A 19306-nucleotide genomic window follows, 5' to 3' on the forward strand; every position below is an offset into this window, starting at 1 on the left:
GTGGACCCAGATGTGAAGTAGGAAGAAGGGGGAACTCCGTCCCACTTACCAGTCTTCCACAGATAGAGGGTGGGCGCCTCCGCTTCGCCAGGAGCGGCAGCCCCGCTGAAGCCCGGGCGGAGCAGCAGCAGCAGCAGCAGCAGCAGCGGGAGCAGCTGCATGACGCCCGGGCGCGGGCCCTCCGCTCCTGGGCTCCACAACGCCGAGCGCCTCGCTTGCAGCCCCATGCCGTCTGCAGGCGCTCCAGGGTCCAGCTCCGGAACGAGGTTGGATTTTTTCTTCGCCCTCGGACCGTCTTCCCAAGGAGTACGAAAAGCAAAGCTCTTCCCTGCTATTGTTCGTTTCAGATGAAAAGGAGGGAAAGCTCCTTTAACACCAGGGAACAATAGCTTCCGTGGCGGCCGTGGCTGCCGCTGCCACCGCCACTGGTGGGGATGCTGCTGAAGCTGCCATACCGCGCAGAGTGGCAAGTCCTAGTGGCGAGGGAGGCAGCCGTCCGCAGGGGGCCCCAGCTGACTGAGTGGGTCCTCGAGGTCCAGGAGGCCGCGCAGCCCCCGCCGCCAGCTGGAGAGAGAGGAGAGGGGCGTGAGCCCAAACAAGGGAGAGGGGGCTGGGGGTAGCAAGGGGAGGCGAGGGCGCAAGGCGAGAAAGGAAATGAACGACGGAGAGAGGGGACACCCAGATGCAACATACCCGCCCAAAGAACTCCCGTGCACATGGTGTGATGAAATGTGTTTGGAAGGATACACCAATAAAAAGAAGCATCACCCGACAGGCTTCAGCATGACAAATAGCAGACATTGAAATTCATCGTCACCCAAGGAGTCAAATGCTAGATCTAGTGGCATGTTATTCTCGGTGTATATTTACACTAAGCATCAGTGTTTATAATTTATTCTAAGCGTGTCTTCTGAATTAGTTTATGTGGGGAGCCGTATTTGTGATCAGATGGGTAAAACAACAGAGATGTTTACTTGCTGCCGAAATGCACTTAAATACTTTTTTAAATGTTTTTTAAACTAATCTATTCTCAAGAAAAATATGCTTAATATTGATCTACTGCGTTAAATCAAAGTCCATTGTCTTTTAATAGCCTTTGAAACAGAATTAGTATTTAATAAATATTCACCATCCTACCTAGTTAAATGGATAAAATTTTACAAAAACTAATCAAAAACTTATATTTCAGATACGGAGTAAATAAAAAGTGCTACCCTTTTATCTACTACTCTGTCAAAAATATGCCACCTTTAAGTATCCATATACTTGTGAGTAAAATTAAAGGAAAAACTGAGCTTCTGTTACTTGGCTATCTCCAAATTAATAAATGTTTTACTTAAAAATCCCTGGCACTGATTTCTCTGAACTCTTACTGTAGAAAAACGCCTTTCATAATCAAAGAACCATGGGTTTGGGTCTTTTGTTCTTTGTGTTTTCACTTTCTTAAGCCAGTAGTAATAGAGGAATGTGTGTGAAGTCAGATAATGCTTTGCCCTTTCTCTCTTTTTTTCTTTCCCCCAATAATGACCTTTTATTAATTCATTTCCTAGTAAAGCTAAAATAATATCAAGGCATTTAGCCAATTAATAATACAGCAAACAGAAAGCCAAAGAAAACTATTCACATCCGGTCAGCAATATTTGGCCAAATAAAATAAAATTTGAAAAGCAGGAAAACTACTCTTTGTGAATTTACTCCATCAACAGAGCCAATCCAAGAGTTTAAAATGAGGAAGCTAGCTAGTGTTTCTGAAAAAGGAAACCTTCCCTAAAGCTCTCTTGGGACGCCGCCTGTCGTTTTGCAGCTCATTCCAGACACAGCCCTTCTGCATGCATTAGATTAAAAGCAGGTTTGATCAAATAATTCCCAGGTCCTGCCTGTTTAAGTATTCTGACATCAGAGGAAATTAGCAACGTTGAAGGTTGCAAATTCAGTCTTTGTTTACTTTCCACTCTGTTAGGCCTCTAAGAGAATTAAAAAGTCACAGAGCCCTAGCTCTGTGAGTCCGTGATTAGGAGACATAAACTAGTGTGGATTTCTATTTCTTCACTGGTGAAAAACAGGCAACAATCAAAAGATTATAGGTTGATAAGGGATTCAAATGAGCCTGATCTTAACTAATGTATGGCTCCCCAAAGAAGAAACTTGTTTCCACAGTTACATCAAACAAGCAAATAGGACCTGCTTGGTTGTCTTAGGGAAACCTCTGCAATCCCACTGTACAATGGCAGTGTTTTCCCTCCCTGTTTGCGTGAGGGCCCTAAACCCTGAAATCCTCTAACTCTGGCACAGGGAGGATTTCAACTAGGAGCACCCTATTAATATCAGCCCACTCTAAGCATTGTTGGGAAGTCCCAAATCAATCCACCAAATAGAAACTTATTATATCACAGAAGATAGAGACTCTAAGGAGTCAAGTTAGTACAATTTAATGTGTGGGTAATTACTTAGCCCTTCAAAAAACCATTATATGCGATACTTAATAGCTTAATGTCAAAAGAAAGTTTAAGATTCTAATCTTTATATTTATCCATGGTTGTACAATAATCAACTGGGGAAAAGTTTAAACATTGTAGCTACAACTTCAAGCATTATACATAAGAGCCAGGGACCACTGCTAAGTCAAAATTTGCTGCCATTTAAAATACACAACTAGGGTGGAATGGTCTACAGCAGTGTTTGAAAATAGCCTACAATTGGCTTTTTTCTTTCATTTTCAATTGATACAAGGCTTAAGGACCATACATAAACACATACACATGCTCAATCAGTCAGTAGCAAAGACATATCTGGACAAGGTTACAGAAACTATGGTCATATAAACATTTGTCTCCACGACTGCCACATATCTGTTCTATAACAATGTCATTATTGCACTTGAGGACAAAAATGCATGGGTCTCTGAGGAGACAGAAGTGATATATATATATATATTCAGATAAATGTTCCTTTGTGAAAGTTATAGTGTCCGGTTGGATAAATGCTATCAATAAAACTGATAGACAGCAAGAGCTAGAAAGACATGGCATTCTTTGTTTTCTAGAATATGATATAAATAACACACAAATGTTTAATGACATGATGTCACAATGTAGTCATGAGAAGTCTCAAGGATGCAGATTAAATTGACCATCTGTATAGCCTGCCATGAAGTAAATCGTTCATCATTTTTCATGAAGAACTGTTCAAGTATTAATGAGCCAGGGCTATAAAAGTTTTCCAAACCAGTGGATGAAAAATGCAAACCATAGTTTTTAATGTTTAGAAATGAGACAATTCTGAACCTATCACTTCTCCTGTGGTGTCCTTTCATCTATCTTTATTATTTTTGCTATCATTGCCAAAATCCAGACTGAGAGTGTGTATATATCTACACATGTGATCTCCTTTATTAGAAAACAAGTATATAAGCATACTTCATAACCTATAAGACATATGGACAATGACTTTCAATGATTACTACCAACATTTAATATCAATCATAAAAAATGGAATTACTTGGCAGAAAGGGAAACAAGTTTTAATATCATCAGTTTTTTATAAATAAAAACAATAAGTAAATAAAGAAATATACAGTTGACAGAGTGTTACATACAGAAGTGTCAAAGAACGTCAATTTTAAAATAAAAATTCTAAATAATTTTCTCTACATAAATGGATTTGCCTTATTAAAGACAAACAAACAAACAAACAAAAAAACACCCAAAGGAATTCTGTGTTGTGCAGCCTCTAGGTGTCATACTTGATCAAGAATTGGGGTAGACAAAATTTCTTTTGGGCTTCTTTCTAGTCCCCAATTCTTGCCACACCCACCAAATTATTAAAACATAACAGTTCACATTTTATCTTTTGTAATAAATAGCCCCAGATTTTCTTTTCCAATTATAACTTTCACCTTCTATTTTCCTTTTAATTCCTTTTTCTTCATAACTGTGTTTTGTTGTTTGATTGATTAGTTTGCTGGTTTGTAGGTAAGTATAACAACAAGAGGGCAGATTTTAAGCTTCAAATAGTTATACAGAAAGAAAATTAATCCCATGGTTTCTCCATTTTAGTCAAAACTAAACTTTTGTGGAAACAATAAGGATGTGCTACAAATAGGTGGACCCCTTGTTTTTAATGTCATGTGAAAACGTAGAATATTTTGGTTTAGATCTTTCTAGGGTTTGGGGAATCACTCACTATAAGCCTTGCAATAAGGAGCCCATCCTAGGTGATATGTGAGGCATGAACAGTTCCTGATACAAAGTAATAATACCCTGTTAAAAAAAAAAAATTTTCACCAGCGGTGACCTGGGAGACTGCTTCTGTAGAGGAGAACACCCTGGCAGATGCAATGCTTTAGACATTTGAAAAGTACAGAGATACGTGTATACAAGTGTAACACAACTAAGTAGTTATCACTAGTTAGCAGTGTCTTACAAGTGGATTATAAGACGGTACAGGCCTTTAACAAACAACTGAAAACTAAATATGAAGGCCAGGAGTCCTTAAAAAGAGACCCTTGTCTCAAGCAGTGGCAGAGTAATAAAAAGCTAAAGATCACGCTGAAAACTTGAGCTGACAACTGCAAAGATGATTGGATGATCAACCGAGGCAGGTTTGTTATGCTAAGATCAGGGTTCTGGTTTGGAAAACCTAGAAGCTAATGTGTAGGACAAGTTTGTGTGGATAGATGCCCCAAAGTCTTTAGCTCCCAGACTCTTCTAAGCTTTCAAAGGCTTCAAGGGCACCCCACCCACCCCCTATTGATAGTGGGCATACCGTCTTCCCTGCCAGGCCTGCCCCACCACCTCTCCCAGTTTCCAGGCTGATAACTAGGCCGATGTTGCAACATTAAGTCAGCCTGGGATATGCTAGGCCTGTTAAGAGAATAAAAAGGACTACACAGCAAAGGAACTTCAAGACTTAGCTAGGATGTACTAGTAGGAGCCAGTAGAGGATTCATGGGGCTAGACTTTGAGAGGTTTGACTAGGTGCCAGGACCTAGACAGGAAAAGAGAGAGTTTATTAACTTGGGGGAACACTCCAGGATATGGAATTTAGCATCCCGCCAAGTATGGAAAGGGATGGTGCACATTGGTGGTTCCTAGAAATCTGGAGAAACACTGATGGAAACTGAAATTCCTAAATTACCAAGGAGACAGGGAATGAAAGGACATGCTGGAGTAGATACATTATGTAAGGGAAAAAAAGACCCAAGAAAGCATTGTGCTCCTCCAAGGGGACACACAGAAAGCACACCAATCACCAAAGCCATCAGGAATGTGTTGGTGAGAGGGACACCAGAATCATTAAGTCTCATGGTAGCTCTTTACATGTCACCAGTCGGAGAGGTGGTCACACAGTTTTAAGTCTCTGATAGGTTTGTACATTGTACAAAGGTTCTACATTCATTATTTTTCGCAAAGATATCCGATTGCTTCAGTGCCATTTAAAAGACCATTATTGTTTTCTTTGAATTGTCTCAGCACTTTTTTTTTTAATTAAAAATCAAGTGACCATAAATGTAATGGCTTATTTCTGTTCAACTGATACATATGCCTATTTATGCTCATATCACACTATCTCGATTACTGTAGCTTCTACTAAGTTTTGAAATCCAATAATGTAAGCCCTCCAACTTTTTTCTTTCTCAAAAAGGTAAGGCTAGTGCAGGTCCTGTGAATTTGCTTATCTATCTTAGGATCAACTTCTCAGTTTCTACAAATTGCCTGCTGAGATTTAGATAGAGATCGCAATGAATCTATAGATCAATTTGAAGTGACTTGCATCTTACCAGTACTGAACCTTCCAATTCATGAACATGGACTATCTCTCTATTTATTTAGATACTCGTAAATTATTTTCATGAATATTTTATAATTTTCAGTTCACAGATTGCACTTATTTTGTTAAATTTATACCTAAGTGTTTTACGGTTTTTGATGTACTCATGAATAGACTTGTTTTCTGAATTTGATTTTGGATTATGTATTGCTAAGATACAGGAATCAAGTTGACTTTTACGTATCGATTTTTGACCCTGTAACCTCGCTTAACTCATCATTTATTCGTTCTATTAGATATTTTCTGAATTTCAGATTTTTCAGTATATAAAATTGCCATCTACAGATAAAGACTTTTTAAATATTCCTTTTCAATCTGCAAACCTTTATGAGGATTACAATTATGATTATATTTATTGTCTTGCCTGTTACACTGGCTAAAACTTCCAGCCCAAGGGTAATAGAAGTGGAGAGTATTACATTTAATGAGCCTTGTTTTGTGATCCAGCTTATGCTCTATTGTGAAGAGTGTTTCATGGGCACTAAAAATAAATGTGTCCTTCATTGGGTCAAGTGTTTATAAAGTTCAAGTCAGTTGATAGTGTTGTTCAAATCTTTTATATACTGGCTGATTTTCTGTCTAGTTGTTTTATCAATTATTGAGAGGGGATTATTGAAAGCTCCAGATATTATTGTTGAACAGTCTATTTTTTTTTCCTTTTAGGGCTATCAGTTTTAATGTCTTGTATTTGAGAGCTCTGTTGTTAGGTGTGCACAAACACAATGATTGTTATATTTTCCCACGTGTTGACTCTTTTATCCTCAGGCGATGTCCTTCATTGTCTCTACCGATTTTTCCTTATTGTGAAGTCTATTTTTTCTCATAATATAATATGGCTATGCCAGCTTTCTTATAGGTGCTGTTTGCATGGCATATGTTTTTTGCACCCTTTAGCTTTCAATCAACTCGTGTGTTTGAATCTCTTGCAGATGGCATATCGTTGAGTTTGATTTTTAATCTAGTCCAATCATCTTTGCCTTTAGATTGGGATTTTTAGATTATTTGTATTTGATGTGATTATTTATGTGGTTATACTTACATATCATTTTGCTATTTATTCTTTGTCTTACATCTTTTTTTTATTAACAGCTTTAGTGAAACATAGTTCACATACCATAAAAGGCACCCATTTAAAGTATATAATTTACTGGTTCATTCATAGTTGTACAACTATCACCATCATGTAATTTTAGAACATTTTCATTAAGCCAAAAAGAAATCCCAAATCCATTAGCAGTTACTCCCATTCTCCCCCTCCCCCACACTGGCAAACACTCACTCATTTTCTGTCACTATGGATTGACATATTCTGAACATTTTATGTAAATGAAATCATACAATGTGTAGCCTTTTGTGAATGGCTTCTTTCACTCAGAATAAGTTTTCGAGGTTCATTCATGGTATGTCATGAATCAATACGTACTTGTTTTCTTTATCATTGAATACTATTTTGTTGTATGCATATACTGCATTTTTTAAATATTTTAATCAGTTGATGGATAGTTGAGTTGTTTCCATTTTTATGGCTATCATAAATAATTCTGCTGTGAACATTTATGCACACTTTGTATCTTTTTTCATTCCTCTCTGCACCCTTTATAACTTGTTTTTTAACAAACCATTTAAACCCCTCTGGATTTTTTTAAATACTTTTTTGAGTTATTTTTTAGTGATTAAGGGCTATAGAGCCTGAATAATATCTATCTCAGCTTTTCATATTCTAGTTCAGAATATTATTTACTTAATTCTCATAAAACACAGAATTTTTTCCCACATGTATCCTTTTTCCCCATTCCCTATATGATTTATATATGTTATGAACCCAACAGAACAGCCTTATAAATACTGCTATATAAAAAAAAAATATGTTAGAGAGGTTAGGAGAAAATAATATATTTATAGACTCTTTCACATATTTACCACTTCTGACATCTTTCATTTCTCCATGTGGGTTGGAGTCACTGTCTCATTTTCTTTCAGACTGATGGACTTCCATTAGCATTTCTTTCGGGCAGGTCTGCTGGTAATGAGTCCTCTCCGATTTTATCTCGCAATGTCTGTTTTTCATCATTTTTGAAAGCTGGTTGTGTTAGATAAAGATTTCTTGGTTTACACATTTGTTTCCTTTAACTCTTTGAATATGACATTCCAATGTCATCTCTAAACCACTGTTCCTGGTGATAAGTTAACTGTTGGTCTTTTCATGGAACTTGTACTTGAGGAGCTGTTTTGGGGGGCTTTTTTCGTAATGCTTTATAACATTTTCTTATTGTCTTTGACATAGCACTCTTATTTTATTCGGAGTTTGTTGAGGTTCTTAGGTATTTAATGTTTCTCATCACATTGGGGAAGTTTTTGAGCACTGTTTCTTCAAATATATTTTTCTCTGCTCCCTTTCCCCCTCCCCTGGGACTCCTACTGCCTATATGTTGGCATGCTTGATGTTGACTCACAGGTCTTTGAGGCATTGCTCATTTTATATTTTTTCCCTCTCTATTCAGACGATGAGATTAATTTTTATTGATCTAATGTATACTGATTAAACTGTGTTATTTTCTAGGGACTTATGTTATTTCTATCTTTGATTCAGCACCTTAACATGTGGCTTACATGGTTGCTTTTGAAGGAAAGGAGAGGGCAAGAGAGTTCTAGAGTTCTAGATGTTTACACTATGTCTCTCTACATACCACTGTGCAACATGATACCATATTACCACAATCTAATTGTAAGGACAGCTGGAAAATTTGTCTCTGTATTCCCAAGATTAAGAAAACAGAATGGATTTAATAAATGCATAGCAATATCTCTGCTATGAATTCCTACATTTAGGCAACTCTGTCACCCAAAAGGTTTGTGATTTTTCTTTGCTTACCTAAATGTTATAATGCTCTATGTGTTTTCAGGTCAAATTTTTGGGCACATACATAGGCAACAGTGGGTTAATAATTATTGAAATGTAAAAATTAAAGTCTATTTTCTATTAAGCTGGCAATGGTATACCATTCTTAGGGTTCAACTCTGATCAAATAAGAAATCAGGTTCACAACAAACACAGGACGGAAGTGATTACTTCACCATGGGTAACATGATGGGTGAGCATAAGAGTTCTCTCTGCTTCATTCCTAAACCCTACTAAAACATCAACAACAAAATTTTAAATGTGTAAATATATAAAGCCAAATAGAACAGGAGAGAAAAACAAACAAACAAAAAAACAAAAAAAGCACAAAACATGTGTCTTTGATAAGAGAGGTGAATAGATAATGGTTTCCTATGTGCATCACCCCTTTATATGTGGGCAGGCTTTTATAACAGGTTATCAGACCTCACTTCATAATCTCTCTGTTGTCATTCACATAATTATAATGTGAATGGCTCACACTGAGTTGTAGAACATGACCTTCCTTCTTTACTCCACCTTCAGAGTATGAGATACCTCTTATTTCTGACCCTTCCTGATAAATTACTTTTTGCTTTACTTTTTGATACATGTGGAATCTCAACTTTCTCCATTATTTAAGAAGTTTTCTCCTATTTTAATTTTTTTCAAAATTTTTAGACACCACTCATTTTGTACTCTAGTAAGTCTCCACTTAACATCAATAGGTTCTGAATTTTAAGCTAAATGACATACAATAAAACCAATTTTACCATATGCTAATTGATACCTATAAACAAAAATTCCTATGGTATCACTTTAACGTTATAATGAAACAATGCTGAATAAAACAATGTTATTTAAGTGCCTGCTCTATTGTCCTCTCCTGTTCTATTTGGCATTATATGTTTATACATTTTAAATTCTGCAGATGGTATTTTAGTGGAGCTTGAGGATGAAAAAGAGAGAACTTATGTTTAACCCATCATGTTTTATTGGTAGTCAATTATTGTATTTTCTATTTTTCTTTTTATTTCATATTTTTCTAATCAGCTATAAAACAAAACTACCATTTAATTGACGTTCATTACTTTCACATGTTAAATGTCAGTTAAACCTTTCACATTACATGAAACAAGTAGGGAAGATACTATTATGTGGCAAAAGAAAAAAAAAATAATACAGAGAGGTTTACAGCTTTTCCATATTGTTAGTGAAGAGTTTGAAAGAAGAAGGATACCATGATTCCCTATACATTTTGTTTCCCAAATTAGAGACAGCTTTCTGGAAATCAGTGATTCTATAGAGAAACCGTATAAAAAACTGAAACACTGAAAAAATATAATAAACACAAGTGCTTGTCTAATTTGAATTCATTTATAGTACAAGGTCCACAATAGATGCATGACAAGTACTTGTGGAAAGAGGGAAATAATTTAAATAATTCACATGCCTAAAATTTATTATTGTTATTTTTTAATTTAGTAATTAGGAAGGGAAATAACTGCCCAAATGTTCCAAGACCAGATATGCAGAATTAATTCAAAACAATAATCTCCTAAGAAAGAATGAATCCTGGCATACATGATTACCCATAAGTGAACTAAAAACTTAAAGCTTGTGCATGAGACAAAATTTATTATATAAAAGTTATGTTTGTTTTAGAAAAAAAACTGACAGATATGTTTGACAGTCTTGCTACTGATTATTCTGAGTTGACAGATCTTTCTTCGCTAAGAGAGTGGCCTTTCTTTTATATTTCTGAATAGTAGGTGGTGAAAAGAGACCAGCTGTTCAACATATCTTGGCACTCACAACCGTAAGATGCACTCGTTCTTGCAGAGTAAGATAGGCTTACATCTCATACTCCATGCATAACAATGCAATAGAAAAAAATCTATAGTTAAGCTGAATTCACCATTTGGCAATGAAAACCGAGCTCAGTGTAAGATGAAGATATGACACAGAAGAAAAAAGCAAATGTCAATAAATTAGCTCTATCCATTGTACTACCCGGTGGTAGACCACAGACATCACTACCAATTTTCACAAGCTGCTACCGTGTTTCCCCGAAAATAAGACCTAGCCGGACCATCAGCTCTAATGCGTCTTTTGGAGCAAAAATTAATGTAAGACCCGGTCTTATAGTAAAATAAGATAATATAATATAATGTAATGTAATATAATGTAATGTAATATAATGCAATATAAAATATAATGTAATGTATATAATATAATATAATGTAATGTAATGTAATATAATGTAATGTAATATAATACAATATAAAATACCAGGTCTTATATTAATTTTTGCTCCAAAAGACGCATTAGAGCTGATGGTCTGGCTAGGTCTTATTTTGGGGGAAACACGGTAGTATACGTCTGTAACTGAAACCAGAATGTGAAGCTTTCTAATTAATTGCTACTGGCAGATCTGTTACTTTCAAAAATTTTTCCCTTGAGATGCAGATGCTAACCTGTCTCGGCATAGGACAACTGCATCCTTCTGCAATTTACAAAGAAATTAAGTTTTCTTGCACTTGCTAATTGGTGGCACAGAAAATGTTGCAGTAGATCCCAGATGATGATAACATTTTGTCCCTTCTAAACTGCATAATGGGTTAAGAGCTGCCAAGTTTTGGTTGGACACTAGCTCACCATCCAAACTTTGTTTTACTCAACTGAAAAGAGATCATCTTAAGCTGCTAATCAGAGATGTGAATAAAAGCAATTCTTCAAAACTATATGAGCCAGCAGGACTATTTAATCCACAATATATTTCACTTACCAAATTGTGAGTGTGGACAAGATGCCCTTATAAACACACGTGTCTCTAAATGAAAAGTGACAGAAACCTCATCTATAGGTATTTGAATATTCTGAAATGGTTACATTTTCAGTCCAAATTAAAAAATAGGAATACAATAGTGACTTAAGAGCAATACCATCAAAACCTTGCAAGCCAAATATCTAGATCGAGGCCCTTCCCATTAGGACCCAGATGTGGTTATGCAAAAGTTTATAATACTCACTTATTTTATCACAGTTCTTATGGAATCTCCACTCTATCCCCCAAATTAAAGCACTAATAAAAATTTACCCATTCATTCAACCAATGGGAAAACACTTATGGAGTGCCTACTATGTGCCAAGCACTGTGTCAAACTCTGGAGACACAGTGACTTATACATCATGCATTACTCACTGAGCTTGGAACTGTACATGCTAGTCAAACCGCCAGGGTCCTCAACTCTAGAACAACATAATATATATAATAGGCGTTACATAAACAGAGAATAAAATGTAATATGGAGAAAGAACACAGAATGAAGAGAAAAGCTCATTAATACATTAGTACTCAGTATATTGTGTTGGTATGTAAATAACTAACAGTGGGCACTACCCTCAATCAATACTCTCCAGGATAAACGAATGGCTCCCACAGGCTTCCCCTACAGTGTGTAATGAGCAGAGACTTCATGCTCGCTGTGTTGTCACTGCTGATGTTTGAATCCTGCTGTTTTCACATTCTGAGCTGCTGAGATGACTGCACTTTCTTGGCAGCTGAAAGGGAAGCTTGCTCTGGTTTCTCCCATAACAAGTAAGGGACAAAACCTATAATCTATCTTAATTTCATCCCATGTGACTTGAAAGGTAGTGTTGGTGGGGGCAGGAAACATCACTGACAATGGTTTATGTGAAATAAATAAACAAACACCAAAGCAAAAAAATTTTTTAAAGGGATCAAATACATGGTGATGCAAAGAGAACTGATGCTGGGTGATATATAGATGATGTATTACAGAACTGTACACCTGAAATCTGTGTAACTTTACTAACCATTGTCACCCCAATAAACTTTAATAAAAAAAGAAAAAAAAATCGATGGATGTAAATTACAAAGATTTTTCTTTAGTTAAACTGAACACAGACCCAGGCCTGATCATATTTCATTAGCTCATTATACACATATAGAGCTACTAATAGTTTATATATTCTTAAAAAAAATAGGTTTCACAGAAGAAGAAAAACATAGAATAAGTAGACATTTTTGAATGGATAATGTGTTGTTGATATCAGCACAGATGGTATTTTTTTAATGAACAGAAGCACTGATGTGTTTCATTCTTTCAGATGATACAAGTACAAAGGAGCACAAATACAAGTCTATTTTTAAAAGTATTTTCTTACTATATTCTCATGAAGTTCCTGCAAGTGTTTAAGGTTACCCATGACATAATATGTATTATTTCCTTGTTTTGCATGAAATTAAAAAAGCTCCCGCATTATGTCTCTTTATATTGGCCTGCTAGCCACTATATTCTTCAGTCTTTTAAAAGAAGAGTCTTAACCACACGATAAATAAACCTAATGCTTACCTCTAAGCAATAAGTAATTAAAATCAAATCATAAGCATTTGCTTTACAGCTTGTTTTTCCTCTCTAAATTATGATTTTGCAACATTTCTTTAAATGGCTTTCACTTTTATTGCATTGCAAAAGTGATATCATGTTCTTTGTATGCACTTTATTATCTCATTTGATTGGGTCTTAATTCCTGCAACATACAGCAAAGGCTGATGTGCGTTTTGCAATTTGAAACAGTGGGTGCACGCTGAGAATAATTAGCGTCACTAAGGCAGAACAAATGATTTCTTTTCAAAACACCAAGTCTGTGTTTCAACAAAGATAACTGCAGAACGTCCAAGTTATCTTGGGCCTTCCAGTATAGTGGTTACTTTGAGTTTAATTAACATTTTTGTAATCTTAATTCCCTAATAACTACAGTGACCCAGATATCATAAAGGATGTTGCTTTTGAAATTAGTTCATTTGATTTGTCACTTTTCATTAAAACATTTATTTTATATAGATATTTCATCAAATATTATTTGTTTCTAATTGTTTCTAGTCATACTTTAAGAAAAGTAAAAATTTAATTGTTGCCTTCAGCTACCAGAATGGTAGTGGGCTATCCTTCCTGCCCAATCCACCCAAAATTTTGAAGATCTTTCATTAATCCAGTAGAGGAACATTTACAAGAAGCCAGATTAGTAGTAGAATTTTCTACACTTTTTTTTTTTAGCAAGTTAATATGAATATGGTAATTAAATACCACAAATCAATTTATACTAAAAAGAAATCATTTAGTAATAGCAATAACAGAGAGATGAGTATAATTTCTTATAATTAAGGGGCTAATCTTCTTTAAACAAGTAAAATCTGCACTAAAAGTTTAATTCAATTGTTTATAGTTTAGCTACAATTATTGATGAGTTAATGATTATTGCAGCACCTTGAGTGGAAGCATTAATCAGAGTTCACTGCACAGTAAAAAGGTCATGAATGCATACTGCTCTGAAATTAAACCTCACTTTCATATGCCTTTATGGATGCAAGAAACTTAAGCTGTTGCTGCATTGTGCAGAGCCATCTAGCTTCTCATAGTTCCAGATACTAGTGTTTTGACAAGTCTAATTCCATGCAAGACTCCTTCGATTGATCTGACCTTGCTACAAACAAATTCATCCTATACATCGTTTCTGGAATAATTAGGTAAACACAAGCTGTAAAAGTTCTAAACTTTATAGGCTGTATTTTCATCTACAGATTCATTGGCAGACAGACTAGGAAACCATGATCAAATTAAGTTCTATTCTATATATTTTCAATCTTGAATGTTAATAAGTTTCTGCTATTGATTTGATTGAGATAGGAGGAATGCTTTTAAAAATCTAAGAAATTATCCTCTTTTCCTCACTTTGAAACTATTAAACACCAAAAAGTGTAGTATTTTTTTGGAAAGTGAGTTATAGCTTCAGAATTGTAATTCTGAGCACAATTTTGAAATGCAAGTTGACCTTGTTGTATAAATGTTCTTAATATAGCTACACTTTGTTAATGTAAATACCAGCCCAGGTAGCAAAAGCAATGAAAGTCATGAAAATTATTTAAAGATTATTGAAACAGTAAAAAAAAAGTTTAATAAAAACAAACTTGAGTAAAAGAATACAAAATTCAGAGTATTTTAAATAGCTTGCCAAAGAACATATTTTTATTCAAATTTTTATATAGACTATTTCATCCAATAATGCGTGTTCTTTATACCACCAAGCATCCATAGAGGTTTCCAAATTAATTTTTCTGTAAATGACTTTGATTAGGGTCAAGGTGTTATATCTTGGGATATTTAAAATACTCACATTTCATATAGTTTTAGAGACACTGATTTCAAGTAAAATAACCGTTTTAGTAACAGATTTCAAGTAAAATACTTTTTATTTGGCAAGTATGTAACTTTAACATTGTTTTCTCTCTTACTAAATTCCATTTCTGCCTCGTATTAGTTAGATTAGGTTCAGAGCCATATTTATTTCTTTTAATAAATGTGAATTTAAAAGAGGTTTAAAAAATAATGTTCATTGAAATTCTTTCCCATTACCGTAAAAGTTCATTTTTCTTGCAAATCAAGTATAGTTGCCTTAGCAACCCTTTCATTTCAAAAGTTCAAAGTCAAACTCTATTAAGAGAATATAATTGGAAAACTATAATAAGAGAATATAAATGGCAATTCACTAAGAATATCATGATGTTGAAATAGTTTGATCATTAATTTAGCATCGGTGATATCAGTGACAAACTATTAAGGTTTCATATAAAAGGTTGATGACTACTGCTCAGAAGCACTTAAGTGACAATAAAAAAGGGACTGTGTTTTTTCATATGTGGTAAGAGAAGACTGATTTGGCTGAGTACCAATGAAAATATAAAATATAGTAAGAAATTATTTTATCCTCTCTAAAGTAATAAATATCACCAAGCTCATTTACTATTTATGTACTAGTTGGGGTATCCTATCTTTCTACCATTTGAAAGCAAATAAATCAATATATAACTATATGAATCACACCCCTCTTGCCCCTTCCACTTGCCTCATAAAAATAAATTTTATTTCAGATGAAACAAGAAAGACAAGACATACCAACTGAGAAAAACAGCCTACAGTGAGGCTGGTTGGAGGAGGGAGATGGGGTAGCACAAAGCTATCTTTATCTTGAGACAATATATATTATTTTGTTATCTTCCCCAAATTCATTTAAAGTTTAATGTAATTAACATATATAAAATTAGCATGTAATCTGGAATTGTACTCTTTTTCTTGTTACATCAAAGCCAACATAATACAAAGATATAACAATAATAATTAAGATATGACAAAAAACTTGCAGGCTAATTTCACTAAGAAATATTGATATTACATTTTGAAATAATATATGGGCAAACTGTTACTTGGTAGAGCAACAGAATATCACAATAATATATTTAGAGTCATGACCAGAATGCAAGGATGGGTGAAGATTAGGATTTATATTATATATTTCCCCATATTAATAGGGCTAAAGAGACATTTTGTGATTATAATACACCAAAAAGAAATTTGATAAGCTTTCTTAATGAAAAAAAAGAATAGACTGATATTTTCATAATGTTAAAAGATGCACAACTTCTACCACAAGGCAATTATGTATTTTATAAAAACATTTAAATATACCCTCATGAAATTAGTGAACAAGATACAAATTCCAGTAATACCAAAAAAGTTTCATATTATTCTAATAATACAAGAAAATAAAATTAGCCAAAATAAGTAAAATGGACAACTAAGAGAACAGGGGAAAATTATCAGTAACTAAAAATTATACCTGACAAAAACAAATATATCAATAGAAAAATCTTTAAAGTGAATAAGAGAATTCAGACAATTAAATGATTTATAAAATTATCATTAATTTTCTGAAAAATAAGAATAATCAATACACATAACATAGAAAATGTGATTAAAGGGATTCCCATTTATAATTTATAAATGAGATAAGCTAAATGAACTTAGGAATTAATAAGAAACATACAAGACACATATTTAAAAAAATGGGTGTGATATAAGCATCATGGCAGTGTGAGAAGACCTCCAGTCTCTCACCTTAATGTTACAAGTTGGACAGCTATAACTCCACAAAGGATTCCCTGCTCAACACACAAATATGTCTGAGAGATCCCTACATTGAGACATGTGAAGGTGGGTGTATCATAGACAGCAGGGGAGGCAGGTGAAAGGGAAGGACAGAGATGAGGGTCTCAGACACAGTCCCATACTGCCCTGAGCCTCAGCCTACATGACAGCAGTGAAGGGTCCAAGTGCAATCCCCACTGGGCAGACCCGAGGGGCAGAGGCAGCAATCTGGCCTCAGTGGCCAGTACACATTGAGGCTGAGCCCAGGATCGGGGCAGAGAAACAGTGCAAAGGGTGGCAGTGGCTGACAAACTGCCATCACCAGGCAAATAGAACCACAGATGCAGGAATTTACCCATCACCTTTCAGTGGCCCACTCTGCATTACAACCCTCACTTGGCAGATCATGAAGGGGCAGAGGCAGCATTCCAGCCTAAGTGGTCTGTGCTCATTGCAGTTGAACCCACTGGAAGGAACAGAGCCACAAACATGCAAAGCCACTTCCCTCCACCCACACCTCCCCCACGCATCGCGTTGGAGCAAGTTAGAGTCAGCTGTGTCACCTCAAACAGAACAGTGTGGCTGGTGACTTCTGGTTGCAGGATAGCAACATCAGGAACATACAGACCAGAAGGCCCATTGCCTGCCACATCCACCACAGGGTGGTCCCCTGAGACCAAGACAACCAGGTCATAAAGAGGATGCCCACCTCCTCTGGGAATACAGGGCATTTTACACGGCAGGTGACACCACCCCAAAGAGATCCTGGAAGTTTCCCAGTAACACAGGGAAGAGAAAACAAGAACTTGCCCTATATCACCACCTGCAGGAAAAGAGGAAACACCTGTACTGATTGACCTCCTAAACAGTCAAAAGAAACAGTACTTAAATAAATAAATAAATAAATAAAGCCCTTAAAAGTACAGGCAGAGAAATAATCCATCAACCAAGGTAGCAAGGAAGTTCAGAAAGAAAAATAAAAATCTCCAGAAAATAAACTCCAAGTCATGAAAGACTGTGATTTAAATGACAAAAAATTCAAGAATGCAGTTCTGCAAAAACTCAATGAAATGCAAGAAAACTCAGAAAGGTAATTGAATGAGCGCAGAAATAAAATCAACAAAAAACAGGGGTCTCTTACCAAGAGATTGAAACTATAAAAAATAACCAAACAGAAATTCTGGAACTAAAGAACTCAATTAATGAGGTGAAGAATGAACTAGAGAGATTAAGAAATAGGACATACAAGATGGAGGAAAGAATTAATGACACTGAAGATAGAAATCTAGATATGACTCAGGTGCAAGAAGAGATAGAATCAAGAGAAAATAAAAATGAAAGAACTCTATAAGAACTATCTGACTCTATTAGAAAGAACAATATAAGAATGGGTATAGCAGAAGGAGAAAAGAGGGAGAAGGGAACAGAGAATGTATTCAAACAAATAATTGGCAAGAACTTCTCAAAACTAATAAAAAAACTGGACACTATAATCCAAGAAGCTTACAAAAGACCTCATTATCTCAACGTAAAATGGCCTTTTACAGGGCACATTATATTAAAGCTGTCAAAAGCTAATGACAAAGAAAATATTCTCAAGGCACCCAGGGAAAAGAAGATGGCAACCTATAAAAGGACAGCCCATTTGATTATCATCAGATTTTTTAGCAGGAGACTGTGAGATCATATATTCAAATTATTGAAAGAAAGAAATCACCAGCCAAGAATAATATATCCAGCAAAGTTATCCTTTAGATATGATGGAGAAATAAAAGCTTTTCCAGACAAACAGAAGGCTGAGGGAATTTATCATGACAAGAACTGTATTACAAGAAATGCTGAAAGGAGCCTGTCCACCAAAAATAAAAAGGCAAGAGGATACAAAACTGTGAGTAAGATCACAAAGAGACAAAAGCAGGAAATTACAACTCTTCTTCAGAATACAGTATTAAACACTTGAATATAACATATAGGTTAAAGGGGGTAAAAGCTTTTTTTTTGCTTTTTTTAAAGATAACAGCTACTGCAATTTGGAAATGTACACACAGCTTAAAAAGGGATGATGTGTGACAACAAAACCATAAAAGGGGAGAGGGTGAGGACTGAAATTGCACAGGTGAATGGCAATAAAATGCAATCAGAAGAAAAAGAACCAGTACACATACAAAATATTTTTTTTTTTTCATAAACCTAATGGTAACCACAAAACAAAAATCTAGAACTGAGACAGGTAACATAACAAAAGAGGAAATGGGGGGAGAAAAATCATAGAAAACCACCAGTCAACAAGAGAAGACAAAAACACAAGGAAAAAGAAACAATGGAGACACAGAGCAACCAGAAAACAAAAGATAAATGGCTATAGGAAGTCATCATATATCAGTAAACATGGACTGAATTTACATTAAAAGGCATAGAGCATGGGATGGATTAAAAAACAAGACCCAACTATATGTGCCTTCAAGAGACTCATCTCAGCTACAAAACAAACACACTCAAGGTGAAGGAATGGAAGGTGATGCTCAAAGCAAAAGGCACCCAGAGAAAAGCTAGTGTAGTTGTTTTTATATCAGATAAATAGATTTCAAGA

At 35.3% G+C, this 19306-nt stretch overlaps 1 protein-coding gene across 1 annotated transcript in view; it reads right to left on the reverse strand.

The window, feature by feature from the left end:
- THSD7A (thrombospondin type 1 domain containing 7A) overlaps positions 1-19306 on the reverse strand; it is a 617189-nt gene that overhangs the window by 352100 nt on the left and 245783 nt on the right. The window contains exon 2 of the mRNA XM_019726870.2: positions 50-564. Coding sequence (XP_019582429.2) covers positions 50-227 — 178 coding nt within the window. The 5' untranslated portion in view covers positions 228-564. The remainder of the gene's footprint in view (positions 1-49; positions 565-19306) is intronic.

The sequence above is a fragment of the Rhinolophus sinicus genome, linkage group LG09 (assembly GCF_036562045.2).
Source record: "Rhinolophus sinicus isolate RSC01 linkage group LG09, ASM3656204v1, whole genome shotgun sequence".
Taxonomy (NCBI): domain Eukaryota; kingdom Metazoa; phylum Chordata; class Mammalia; order Chiroptera; family Rhinolophidae; genus Rhinolophus; species Rhinolophus sinicus.